The sequence below is a fragment of the Pholcus phalangioides genome, unplaced genomic scaffold (assembly GCF_987345545.1).
Source record: "Pholcus phalangioides strain wild (caught in Gottingen) unplaced genomic scaffold, Ppha-v1.0 ptg000011l_1, whole genome shotgun sequence".
NCBI classification, from domain to species: Eukaryota; Metazoa; Arthropoda; class Arachnida; order Araneae; family Pholcidae; genus Pholcus; species Pholcus phalangioides.
In genome coordinates, this window is record NW_028301604.1 from 8,969,997 (window position 1) to 8,984,936 (window position 14,940).

Consider the following 14,940-nt stretch of genomic DNA (forward strand, 5'->3'; position numbering starts at 1 on the left):
GAACATTCGTATCTTCAATGATGATTTTGTATCCTTCCAAGCTTCATTGTGTGAATGTACACCTGAATCATTGACTGAAGCTCTGAACAGCCAGGATGCTGCACATTGGAAACGGGCCATTGACGAGGAACTGAAATCGCATGCTGATAATCAAACATGGATTCCAGCTGAACTTCCTCCAGGTTGGAAAGATATTTTGAATGGGTATTCAAGATTACCATGAAATGGGTATTCAAGATTAAGCAGACTGCTGATGATTCTATTGAAAGGTACAAAGCTCGTATGGTTGCTTGGCCATAGCTTGGATGCTCCCAAAGCTATGGCCTTGGTTATGATGAAACCTTCTCACCGGTCATCCGAACTACTTCGATCAAACTTCTGCTTGCCCTTGCTGCTAAATATGACTGGGATGTTCATCACATGGATGTTGTGACAGCCTTCCTCCATCCGAAGTTGGATGAAGACCTGTATGTCAATCTTCCATCTGGATCCATTTGTCGTCTTTTGAAATCTGTCTATGGTTTGAAGGAAGCCAAATTTAAAGTAACTTAGAAAATTCGTTCATGGTATCTGTTACTACATGATGTTCTTCTCGACCTTGAGTTCACTCCGCAAATATGATTCTTGTGTGTACCTCAAGATCAAAGGGGGGAAAACAATCATTGTGGGAATATATGTGGATGACATTATAATTTTCAGTGATGATAAATCTGCTACTGATGATCTCAAAACTGCCCTTGTCAACAGGGCCTTATTTATGTTTTGTCACCTGTGGACTATACAAATTTTTCCGCCCCCTCCCATTTCAGTAACTTTTTTACCCCCCCCCATGCCATTATTAACACATCATAAAGTAAACCGAAACAGTGGTACTGTATATTATATCTGTATGTTATCAATGGTGTATACTGTAATGGTGTTCTCAATGGTGCGAGATACTTTCTGCGTACTTGGTTATAGTCCGAGCAAAAAAATTAATAATGCACATTACATAATATCCAGTGGCGTCGGAGCCGGGGGTGCTGTGAGCACCCACGATAATTTGTGGCATGCATCCGAGCACCCCCAGAATTGATTCAGAAATTAAAATTTCCGATATAAAAGTAGAGACGAGCACCCACAGTTTCGAAACACTTCCGACGCCCCTGATAATATCTATATATATCTTCTTAACCACGCATCTTAAGGTGTATTTTGAAATAATGAAACTTTTTCAAAATGGTTTTGTGGACCAATTAAAATTCTAGACAGGGCCCGCCAGTGGTTTGTGCACTCGTGTCATTTAAATGTGCTTGCATTACTTGAATATACAGAGTGTCCCACAATCACCACACGGTTTTCAAAATGGGAATAGCAAGAAAACAGTGACCGATGTTTAAGTCATTCTTGCGGAATATAAATGTGCGAAGTCAGGAATTTTAGCTACGTCATTCATGTTTCAAGGGATTGTATAGTTATTGAAATAAAAAAAAGTAACTTTTTATATGGAGCACCTGTGCCCAAAAACCGAATTAAAAAGTTGTTGCCCTGTCTCTTCTGATGATAACAAAGAAATTTTCACGTTTCTAAGTGCAATATTTGCAGAGATATCTAAATTCGAAAATTCATTGTCCGTTAGTTTTTGCTGGCTTTCCCCCCCCCCCCCAACTTTCCTCCAATTTTCGAATTCAAATATCGCAGTAAATACTTAGAAACAAGGAAATTCTTATTAATTAAACTGCTTTTGTTCCTTCCATTTTTGTTCTTTTCCGTATGCTACTTTTATATTGAAAGTTGCATAATACAAAATATAATAATAGTATAGAACAGCGGTTCTCAACCTTTCTTGACTCACGGAGCCCTTTCCGGTATATAATTTCTATTTCGAAGCCCTGTAGGCCTATCTTTTATTTGTTCATCAAAGTTACTGATTTATTTTTATTATTCAAAAATATTAATTTTTTTTTTCAAATTTACCTGAGAGTCCACACGGAGCCCTCGGTGGTATAGATTATGTAAAAAATTCTCTGAAAAGTTAATTCAGTATTTAAAAGGTTAGAATAATACATATTTTATAGATTTCCTCCTGTTATACCGAAATCAATTTTTGCGAAAACTTTTTACATGATATTCAAAAATGAGCCACGTTTAAAATCAGTGACTAAAAATTCATCACGAAACTTCATGGTTTCCAAAACTCAGTATGTTCATTAGTTTATAAACAATTTTCCAAAATTTCAATTCCACAGGTCTGAATAATCAAATTTATAAATAATGTTGAATTATAAGTATAAACTTGTCTATGCGAGTGCTAATTCGACCTCTTTTTCTATAACATCAAGAAAAAATACAATAGCAACGTGAATCAAATATATAACATCGGCGGTTATAGTGTGTGGTGCTGCTGAAAAACGATCTTTACAGGGAAGATGGGTTTCGAGGATGGATCTCGATGACGTCACAATTCTCAGGAGGAGGCTTTCTGCTCTAGAAAGTGTTGGTACCAACTATCCCATAGACAGCCCTTTAGAGAAGGTACACCCCCCTCCCCCGCCACTTTCTTCAGGGAATGCCGGCTGAACTCTTGTTTTTTTTCCAACACCTTCAGTAAGCCGTAATATCAAAAAAATTTAATTTCTTAATTTTCTAAAAAAAATGTCATGCCAGAAAAGCCTTAAAGTTTCTAACTTTCTTTTTAATATAGCATCAACTGCAATAACAAATGAAATTTTTTTTCAAAAAATCCCAGTTTTACTTTGAAAAATAAGGAATTTTTAATTTTGTAACGTGAGTCACAAAACATGTTTCAGGATGTATGATATAATTATGAATACATATTTAAATTCTGCTTATAATTTCACATACACACAATCATGTTTGTAATATACTTAAGTTGGCTTACTTTTTAAATCAAACTATTTAGTTTTCAAATTGAGCCATTTTGTTTTGTTTTTTGTATTAGTAAATTAAAGATGGCCCCAGCTTCAGTTGCAGAAAGAAAAAGAAAAAGACGAGACAAATTGAAAAGATTAGGAAGCTATGACGCTTATAAAGAAAAATACTGTGCTCCAATGCTAAAGTACTTAATAAGGAGAAAAAAATGACAGTGATATAGTGCAAGAGAAATTGACATCAGAAGAAAGAAAGATGACGAGAGACAGAGTAAGGAAGCTTCAATTACTCAAGAAGAATGAAGAAAGTTCAATCAAAACACCATCTTCAAAATCATACAGGTGTCCTAATACCTTTTGGTAAAGCTGTAGTTAAGGCTAAAAGAAATTTGCGAAGTACACCATGCCGTAAACAAATTGTAGTAAAGAAGCTTTATGACACATTTTGTGCAGTTGAATATTTGGAAGAAAATATGCAAAAAAAAGTAATAATAACAATTTAAATTCATCTTTATACAAAGAAACTGTAGATAAGATCACTCAGTTGTATATGAAAGAAATAATTTTATTCACATGGCTCCAGAACGTAAAGATGTTACAATTTGGGAAACTATTGTGAAATCAGAAGTTCAAGCTCATTATCTTGCATTTTCCTTGGAAGAGTCTTATCAATTATTCAAGCTTGAACATCCTTCTCTAGTGGTTGGAAAAAGCAAGTTTTGCTAATTACGACCAAAACATGCTCTTTTGAGCAGTAAATTGCCTCATAATGTTTGTCTATGTATGTACCACGAGAACTTCATTGGTTTAATCAATATTCTGCACTGTTACAATGAAAGTTCCAACATATTCATATCGTTTTCTTAAAGAAATTATGTGCAAATCACTGAGTAAAAATTGCTGACTCAATGAATGTCCAACTTGTGAAGATGCACAAGTTTCAAAGAGCTGTATCCACTGCCTGAAACAGAAGAAGCTGCATTAAGGTGGTATCTTTGTAAAAGAGACAAAAACGATCATATGCGAAGAGTATAATACTTTGGGTCACATTTTGACTTATATGAATCAGTTTCATCAATGATACTAGGGTTTGCAGGTGAGAAACCCTATTTATTCTCACCCGTCTATTCTCAGGAAATTTTTGTGATTTCCCATTCTTGAAATTCCGGGAAATCGGGAAAATTACTGTTCTGACACAATACTGAAAATAAAATATAAAAGATTTTTAAAAAAATCAAATGAAAATTTTTGTTGAACATTTACTTAATCTTCTATACTTAAAGAATAACATTGCTTGGGAAAGAGATGGAGGGAAAAGAATTGATTGAAAAAAAATTGTGTGAACTATACTAACAAAACCCAGACTACTATAAAAATACTGTTTTGCGGAAGTGGAAACACGAGAAATAAACAAAAGATAAGATCTGAAAATAGACATGGTGTTACAATTCCGGGCCTGTTGTGATTTCTAAATGTGTTATAGCACGTCAATAGCTATCCCAATTATTTTATGTGTGGGGTCTGTCCATTTTTTAAAAAAAAATGGAAGCTCTCAGCTATGCTATTCTAAACTCAAACATGCATAATACCTAATATATTTTCCTCACTCATCAGCACCCCTTACTTTATGGCCCTTTTTTCTATGGAGAATAATTGCATAATACCCTCCAATACTTTTCTTGCCTTTCCTCTCTCCACAACCTTAATTCTTAAAACTCATTCTTTTTGTTATTATCGTCTAATTACTTGCAAGTGATTGAGAGAGGAAGTTTTATGGTTTTACGCTGCCCTGTTTGGTGAATCTGAATCTCTTCCCAGGGAAAATCTGTTGTTCACAACTGACTCCTGTTTTTTAAGCAATCCTACAGGAAAATAAAAGAGCGATTATGGCAGGCGTGGATCCAGGGTGAAAAGACGAAGTTACTATGGCAGTGCTGAAACAAGCAGTGAAACATTCAGTACATGATGACGGAAGAGTGGTTACCTGGCGTACCCCTCAATGGGTGAAACGCCTTTGTAAAAATGAGTGCTTTGATGAAATAAATCAGAGTGCGTTACTTAGCATACCGCTGGTATTTTAAGAGAAAACATTCCCATCATGCACTATGACAGGATCCAATCAAAAGGACGAATCAACAGCACTGAAATCAACAAGTTTTCTGACAGACAATTTCTCATTTACATAACAACACAGAACAAAAATAACACTGCAAAATAATGCAATACAGAATCTGTTAACATTCAAAATATAAACATGACATGACATGATGGCCGATTGGTGGAGATCGGCAGCACACGATCCTGCGGATCGATCACCAGAGGTAAAACAATAAACTAAATATAATAGAATGAGTAGATTCAATGACTATTTCCACGGGGCCTAATGGTAATGTTACAACCCGTAATGGGTAGCACTGCGCTTCCAAAAAATGTGCGACTGCTCAAACTTTAAATGGCCACATACTATCAGAAAAAAGCTGAAACTATGCAATGCAGCTTTTTCCCTCTCACATGTAGGATCCATGATAAGACAGTTTCAGTATAGCACAGGATAGATGTTTTCTCTATTCAGAATTTGTGCTGTTGCTGGGACCGGCCAAATGAGTTTTGCTTACATAAGTGACCCCAGGTGGGCCCTCTATAGTCCCTGCTTGTCTCATTCGGTAAAGAATTCTATGTATTTGACGGCAGATCCATGTGGGCTCTTCAGTTGGCTCTGCTTGGCTCATATTCTATTCACATCAGCTCAGTACTTGCCACCTGGCACTGGACCCGACCAAAGGGACTTGGTTTCGATCCATGAGAGGGACTTCTCAGGTGGGTCCTCTGTAAACTCTGCTTGTTTCGCTCAATACCTTGTTTAGTCTTTACCTATGATTTGCTTTGCATATGCACTGAAAAGGTTAGGAACCACTGATGGAAACTCAAGCATCCATAGCCCAACTCTGCTCACTCCAGCAACTTTCGGTGTTCATGTATACGCTTTGAAAACTTGGCAATTTGTGTAGGAAACATTAAGCAGTCTTCTTTCAATTACTCACATTCCAGCCAATTAATTTGTTTTTTTGTGAACTATTTTAGAAATTCAAAGAAAATTTTATAACACACCAAAATTGTATCCTCTCTTAAAATGGAAAGAAACACTACATTAAAACACCCATTGATGACATGTCTGCATTTACAAATAATATCTTTAACTTCCTCATTTACCTCTTATCATTTTCAAATGAGACAATAAAATTAAGAAAATCCATGAAAAATTTCCAGCTTTATGTACCCAATTTATGAAATTTTTTGCATCTGAAACCAATATTTTTGTCTCCAAATAAAATTTTTCACACTACTACCTATAGAGATAGACTCTCAATAATCTCTCCAGTAATACAGCTTTTTTATGCCAAATTTTTTTTGCCTTCAAGTGGGGGCCACTTGTTGATGAGGTGAATTTATGGTTTAGTAGTAGTAGTCATTCTGACTACTTTTCACACTTCAATCACCATTTGCAACTCTATTTTTTGAAATTTTAATATCTCCTAATACAAGCAAAAAAAATTTTTGGAACAAAAAGAAAAATTTTAAGTCATTATTGTGGTACAGTACTCTCACTGAAATCTTCACAGTATGCTACTTCTTCACATCTACATGATCCATAATTCATGTTATACTACTTGGTGTCAGAGCAATGGGTAAAATTGCCAAAGCTCTTCCCACATGGGACACCATAGAATGATGATGATAGAGCACTCTCGCAGAGTGGCCATTGGTGCCCTGCTGGCCATTGCCAACAGGGCAATAAGCTTGCTTGGGCAGACAAAAAACCAGTTTGGAGCAGCGATCTCGGAGAGCGACGTTTGGTCACTTTTTTCCCTTCTTCTTGCTGGTGCCGCAACAGACAGAGGTTGGGATGTTTTAGGGCTTCTGTTGCTATTAAGAAGATGTAATTGTCATCCCGTTAATTAACTGGCTTCTCCTAAATAATGCCATGAAATTACTCAACATACCTCTCAAATGTATTGAATAAAATTGCTGGAATCTCCAGACTTCTCGTCAGATGATAGTGGACTTCATGATTCCCACGTCATTCCAGAGGACGCCCTCACCCATAGTCTTCTATTAGCGAAATAGACATGGCTGCGGTATCTGGCTCCATCTCTTCTTGACTTGGTAATTCCATCATGTGAGTCACCCTTGGTCATCACTCTCAGATCCTCAGGATGACGGACATGGCCCAATGGATAGGTCTTTGCTCATCGTGACAGGACTCTCCACCATAGTATCTCATGATGTAATGGATCTCCTCATAATTATGGAAACCTTCTCAACCATCATCTAAATCTTCAACCTCAAATGTACTGAAAGCATCTAGTTTACATTCAGGCCTGGGTATGTCATTTTTTAAAGTTAACCAACATCTCATCCCTAAATTTTGTGCTATCTGATATACCTGCAATGTAGTGAAATGTGCAAGCATTAATGCAGTAGAATACAAATTTTGTTATTTGAAACTACTCTCTCTTGTCTCGTTTCTTGGATGTTTTAATCAGGGTTTGGGTTTTGACATGACAAGTGTGAAAAACTGGTACAAACCATCAAAAACTTGAATGAATGCTTTTGGGTAATATTTCGAACACAATAGGTATAAAACATGAGAAACTTTGTTATGTACCTTCAATTTTATTTTTAAGCATTAATTTTATCACAATAATTAAAACAAAACATTAATTACAATTTACAATTTTGAATTTTTAAACGTACAAAGAGTCTAGAGTAGGTAATATATAATTTTATGGTCCAATTTATCTAAACTACTGATTACCCGTGTTCAGTTTACTAAACAAAATAGAGCTGTTTATTCTAAATATGTGAGATGGAGCATCAGGATTAGGTTTTTTACACTGAAAACTAGCTCAGTATTAAAACAATCAAGAACTTATTTTCAATGTTGTCAAATAGTTTTTTTTTCCTTTTTTTTTAACCTGATAGATATGTTAAATAACAAAACATACTTTTTTATGTAGGTTAACATGTTTTTATATTTTGAATTGTAACTACTGAGAAACATTACCTGTTTTGATATTTTAAATTTTCTGATCTGTCCAAAATTTCATTACAAATAAATTTTTTTTGTGCAGTATCTGTTAATACACCAAACTCATTTATTCTCACCTAAAACTTTCATGCCATAGGCTGTATAAACCCAGATTTTTAAAGAGCAGATTTTTTCAATCAAAGCAGAGCTGGCAGGACTTGATACCTAAAGCATTGTTTTGCATTTTTAGATACAGCTTCAATTAAAAAACCATTGCATTATCATAGTCAAACTTAGCCATTCTTACTTTTACACTAAGAATAAGTTATAGGAGTTTCGTAAGCATCATATACAAGCCAGCACTGCCAAATTAAAGGACATTTTAGTCTTACAAATTATCATTATGATTGCTAGATATATTCTAGTGTTATGCATAGCAAGGGTATCCTTTTCAATGTCAGTGATTATCCAAAGAATTTAATAAATAGAAATCAGCAGTACATATATGGTGTAGAAGAACTTTTTAAACACCAATCTGTTATGAAAAAAATACAGCAGATGTTTATATCTATACACATATATATGCAGTTAAAGAAAGTTTGGCAGGTCGATAATCATCTTGAATTGAAGAATATCATATCATTCCAGTTTTCCATTTAGCTTTTGCTATGCTTTATTAAAATTGTATATTTTATAAGAAAAAAACCATATATATCACCCAAATTAATTCTGTAGAGAGTAGAAAATTATTTTACACAATCATGTTAAGTATTTATTCTTCGTATATAACATAGCACTTTAAAAATTAAATGCACACAATTAATGTGTATATTTCCAATAGAAATTTTTATATTGAAAAGCAATATTTGAGTTTTTGACAAAGGTTTTCGACTAGGTTTTTGATGTGACAGTTTAAACTGCCATAAACGGTCAAAAACTGTCATGCATCATAAACATGCTAACCCTGGTTTTAATGATGTTGTTAAATGTATTTTCCTTGTTATCCCATACAACCGCGAGCCCTCCTTCCCAACCCCTCTACGTGGAAGGCGTAACTATCCAAAACATTTTGTTGATTTTTAAAAAGTCATTTTCACCTCAGTTGAAAATTTTGTTGTTTCACCAGATTTTGAATATATTGTGAGTGCATTTTTTTAGGAGAAATAAAATTATTCCTTTTCTTTTCTTAAACTAGGGTACAGAATTGTTTATGTTTCATTACATTTCATGCATAAGCAAATATGTAGGGTGTTTCAAAAGATGGTAGGCTAATTTCTAAAAGGCAGTAGAATGTATTGAATTCATTTTTGTCTTATAAATACTTGATGGAAAATAGAACACGAAAGTGCCAGAGTGCCCTTGAAAGTAAGGCCAAAGAGATGAATCACATTTTATTTTCCACCATGCATTTTGCTCCCACAGGTCCAGGTCAACATATCAAAGGGTAGATTATGTAGGAGTAAAAGTTGTATGGTGACCTTAGCCCCCATGTCCCCGAAAACTCCCATACAACAATATTTCAAGACAAGCAACCCTAGATCTTATGGGACTTGTTTTAATGAATAAATAAATTCACATTTACAGATGCATCATGTATTTTTACAACAGTAGTCATTTTGACTGCTCCGGTAATTCCAGTGTTAAGAATATTGCAAATTCAAAACCCTCCAATCTCATTTTGAAGAATTTTATACATTCTGAATGAAGCATTATTCTACATAACATTGATTGCTACTAAACATTACACCCACATAATTCGTGTTTTTGTAGATTTTAATGACATAATTTGTTTTCATAATGCAATTTATAATTTAGGTTGTAATGTGGAGTTATCGGGTTAAAAGAATACTCAACATGTAATTATAAACATTGTGGGTAGTCCAATGAAGCTTTATGGAGAAAAATTATACTCTATAGAAAAACTTTAAACATGAAAGGTTCATTTGGAATCCCAACCTTTGGAAGAAATATTCAGGTCTTGTACAAAGAAAATTGAATAATTTTGTTGACATTGACATAAACTGGTCTGTCATTGTTTCTATTGCTGAATTTTCTGCTATCCCCTAGAGCAGTGGTGCGCAAAACGCAACCCCTTGGGGGGGGGGGGGGGTCGGGTCAATGAACAGGGTGGGTCACGACATATTCTCCAAAATAAAAATTTCCAAATAAGAAATTCATTTTTATTTAAAAATATGTCAAAACTAAAGAATGCCTTTATTCAGCTGAGCTAATTATCATGTATCATACAATGTAATTTTATCAAATTCTACTTGTACAATAATGAATATATTGGTTCCGTCATGCCAGAATCACAAATGTACAATGTCCTTGCAAAAAAAGAATGTGGGAAATGACGTTTGAATGTTTACTCTACCCATGTTAGTTTAGATAAGTTATTTTCGTAAATTGTTTTGTAATGTATGCTTCAAAAGGGATACACATTCGTGTTTCAGGCACAACTTAGATAGCAAAACAAGGTATCCAAACAGCTGATAAAAAGAAGAGGAAAATTTGAACATTTGTGCTTCTGGCATGTGGCGGACAATATCAAGTTTGTACTTTTATAGGGCGATTTAGAGAGAATTACTCTATTCCAAAATTGTATATTTCTTAAAAATAAAAAACACAGAATAGAATGATAAGTAATATGTGAATATACAGGGGTAAATGTGTCTAAGTTTTATGAACAACTTTTGTTAATGGTCGATTTCAAGTGTAGAAACATTTTTAGCCTACGTACGGGTCACAATAAAGTTTTTAGTCAAACGGGGTCGCGCTTCAAAATGTTTGCGCATCACTGTCCTAGAGCATGCAAGTCCCAAAGGAAAAGTTATTTACAAGATTTGATGAAGAGTGCAGATTAGCTAATCAAAATCATATAATAAACTTTTTGATAAACTTCACTGATACTTCCAAAAAACAAAGAACAGGGCTAAGAAAATCAGGCATGCTAATAAATTAATGCTCCACATTTAGCTTTTGAGAACCATTCCTGCTTAGTCTGAGTTTTTTGAAATTCTTAAAGGGATTGGATACAAGGTAGGGGATTTTTGAACTGGAATAGGAACTTCAAAAATGTCTTTACAGAAATGGGTGAGCATGATCACCTCTGTATAATGTTTCTATTCACTGTATATACACAGAAGATGAGTTTGTACACATATAACACAAAACTAAGATATCAATTTTGAAATATTGCAAATGAGTTCTGAGGAATGGAAGAAATTTCAGTGAAATTTTTTAACCATGTGTTTCTGGTGCTTAATCTTGTTACGATGTTCAGTAAATTTTTTGGGACCAAGGGAATGGGATGAAAGCCTGATATACCCATTACATAAAAAAAGGATCTTTAAATGATACTGAAGATTTCATGGTGATTTTGCTATTATGTGCTGCCTCCAGGACATACACTTTGATTTTCAAATCTTGTTTATTCAAATTGCTTGATAACAAAAATTTACACCCACTATACCAAACTGGTTCTGCAAAAGTTAAAAAAGCAAATAAGATGCCCATTTACAAAAATTCTTCCCATGTTCTCCTGAAGTCACTTTCCCTTTTCTAAGGCTGAGTTCGTCCTGGCCAAGAGTATACCATACAGTTTTGGAGACCAGATAGATCTTCAAAATATATAGACTTGATTAAAGGAGTGCAGAGAAGAGCCACTAGAACATTAATGGGCATGCAGGGCTTCAGATATGAAGAATATGTTTTCTTTGGAAGAACATAGGCAACGGTGAGATATGATGGAAGTATTTAAGATTTTTAATAGAATTGATACGATAGACCAAGAAATATTGTTATACTGTCATTTAAATGCTTCAACTTGGGGATATCAGCTTCGCCAATTCATGGCAATCCAAACCATCCACATTGACGAACTCTATCACATTCAACAGAGGGGGAAGAGCAGTTTCTCTGTAATCTCAGCATAAGTGGAGACAACCCTAAAGGGAGAGGGGGAACAAAGTGATGATGTCAGTGTATAAATATGTATATACAAGCTGTCCCAGAATTTAACCTCCAAAGTGAAAGGGATGATAGTACACATAAGGCAAACAGTTTTTTAGGGTCACAACCTAATTATTTGGGAGATACATGCATTACACATCATTTCAGAAATTTAAAATGGGGCAAACTTGTTTACATCATGAGGAGCAACAGGGGAATTTCATTTCGGAAATTATTGATTCTTCAGAAAAAAAAAAAAATCTTCCTTGTGGTCACAGGCCATATTTTTCCCCTCTCACTCTGAGCTTACTTTGTTTGGTCATCAGTGGCATAAATTTAATATTCATATGTGCTGCCCAAAAGTCATTTGTGACCCTAAGCTGCATCACAAAAATTAGCATGTACTACCATCCCTTTTAATGTGGCAGTAGAGTTGTGGAACACCTTGTATATTAGATCAATTGGCCCTATGATAATGAGAGGGGGACATTGCCTCCTTATAACCCCTGCATATCCATTCATGAATTTCTGTTTGTATTACCATTGTTAACAAAAAACAAACTGACATCATTAAACACAACAAAATGTTGTTTATTGCTGCAAAAAGCTCTAGCTCTACAATCTCATACAGTTTGTCAATGTGACAGTAAAGCTTGGACTGCCATCAGCATCAATAGCCAATTGTTCTTACTTTTGAAATGCCTCTCATAGAACAGAAATAAGATAAACATGTTGTGTAATACATGTAACATGAAGTATATCATTGCAATTTCACAGAGGAATGTGGAAGAAGTGCATGTGTGGTTTAGTAGTATATCATTGCAAGTGAATTGAATTATAAGATAGTAACAGACACATACACATAAAAGAATATATTTCAATCCCTTGGCTGAGAAAATAGTCAGAGATAAGCTTCTCCCAATCTTTGCTAATGGAAAAATTTCCCTTTTTTCAGTGGTTTTTTTTTTGTGAAAGATTAATGGCAATCAAACTAATATATAAAATAGATTGAATAAAACCAAAAAAAAGGGGGGGGGACACAGTGCAAGCGAATCTGTTAGAGAATATGGAAATAGTAATAATAAAAAACTAGAGCATATATATTCATATATGCCATGTATACATCATTTTAAGAATTTTCCTCTCAAGAAAGCATTCCAAATCACTTCCTGATGATTGACTAGGCTACTAAGGCCTTCATCTAAAAGACACTGACAGTTTAAGGGTTAAGTGAAACCATTTTTAAATACTCTGTATTAAGAGAATGAAATAACTGTGAAATTTACCGCATTTAGTACTAATTGTTGTGGCTGTTTTTCACTTGAAAAAGCTGATGAAACAGTTCTGTGAACATCAAATAAATTGCCTCCATCAGCAGAAAGTAATTGATGAAGTTTTTTAAGTGCCCATACCCTGTACTTTTGTTCTACAAAAGAAAGAAGGTTTTTTATTGCATAATATCAATATGATAGTTGTCTAAGTAGAAAAAATAAGTGAAGATATATTGTGCAAGATAATAATAGCTCATTAACATCAGATTAATTTAACATTAAAATAATACAGATTAAATGCATGAACATAACAGACAATCAAAAACCACCTTCCAACTTTGGAGCAAAAGTTCAAAGGCGCTGTTTATGACCAGTCATAAAAATTTCTCACAGTCAAACTCAAATGATGGGATCACCTGTTCTCAGAAATGAACAAACTATTTGCCATATGCATGAAAAATGTCAGTTGAAGTATAAAAAAATACTGAATTTTCAATCAGCCATCAAAGTGCTGACAACTAGTAATAACTAATACTGTTTCTTTGCAACTGTTTTCCTTTTTGCATCTTTCAGTTTAGTATTTTTCTTTCATTTCAATGACATGTTCACAAATCCAGATTTGTTTGAATTAATGACAAGTCTTCAAATTTTAAAGAATAATAATCATGTATTCAAGGTTTTGAAATATATAAAGTCACACTGTTTATATCAGTATTCATGGTATGTCACAACAAATGACATGTTTCATCTTCACAAGAGAAAGCATATTCTCTGGAGAGATCATACGCATTTCTTGTGAGAACAAATGAAGATCATGAAATATGAAACCCATTTATATGATCAATACATTGATCATACAGTGATACATCGGTTTACATCGATAATCCGTCCGAAAACAATTGGCAAAATCTGAAACTGAGGAAAACCAAGGCAGTTATTTCCATATGAATGAGAGAGTAGGTATGAAGTATATTTCTCTTTTTACCCTCACTTACCTGTTCTCTATCCCATCTTATGTACATGTATATAGTAGAACCTATTTAACTTCGGAGTAGAAGCTTTTTACCTCCTCATCACACAGGTGAAAATAACTACTTTTTTTTCATAGGGTAGTAACAAAATTTTATGATGATGAGAGAGAGACGAAAGAAAAGTGATGGACTTGTTTGAATTTATTCCACTGGCATTTTGATGCAATATTGCATCCTTGATCATGAAGTGCTTAAAGAGGCCTTTTCATCTCATGCCTGAGACTAGCCCTGCTGTCGAGTGACTATAAGGGTTTTCACATACAGAAAAAATTCCTAATTTCCTCCAAAAACTTGGCAATATACATCATGTATAATTATCTACTACAAACTCAGGTAAGTAATTAATATTTATCTGTACCATTCATTTTTCAATGAAGTTTATGAAGTGTTTATTTATTATTGTCCATCCTACCATGTACTGTGCATTTTGCATTATAGTATGAATATCCGACCATATTTTTTTGCACTTGAACCAATAAAGCTAGGAACGTGTGGTTTGGTGCATGTGTGTAGGCAATTCTAGCGTGCATACTTGAATTTTTTCCTGCCCGCTGAAGTTGCCTATCACAGGCAGACCGCGAATGAGTGAGAACGTGTATGCAGGGCCGTCTTAAGAGCATCATTTGCCCTCACGCCAAAATGATTTTTCTGAGGCCCTAAAAGGCAAATTTTCGAAAATCTCAACCTGATCTTATTTTTGTGTGGCCTGGGTAGGCCCATGTCTTAAGACGGCACTGTGTGCATGTGAGCATAATTGAATTTTTGTTTTTGACAAAATGGCAGGGAAA

General features: G+C 34.5%; 1 protein-coding gene across 1 annotated transcript in view; it reads right to left on the reverse strand.

The window, feature by feature from the left end:
* Positions 1-14,940, reverse strand: part of HERC2 (E3 ubiquitin-protein ligase HERC2) — a 645,607-nt gene that overhangs the window by 108,416 nt on the left and 522,251 nt on the right. The window contains exon 65 of the mRNA XM_089238586.1: positions 13,137-13,276. Within this exon, the coding sequence (XP_089094712.1) occupies positions 13,137-13,276 (140 nt within the window). The remainder of the gene's footprint in view (positions 1-13,136; positions 13,277-14,940) is intronic.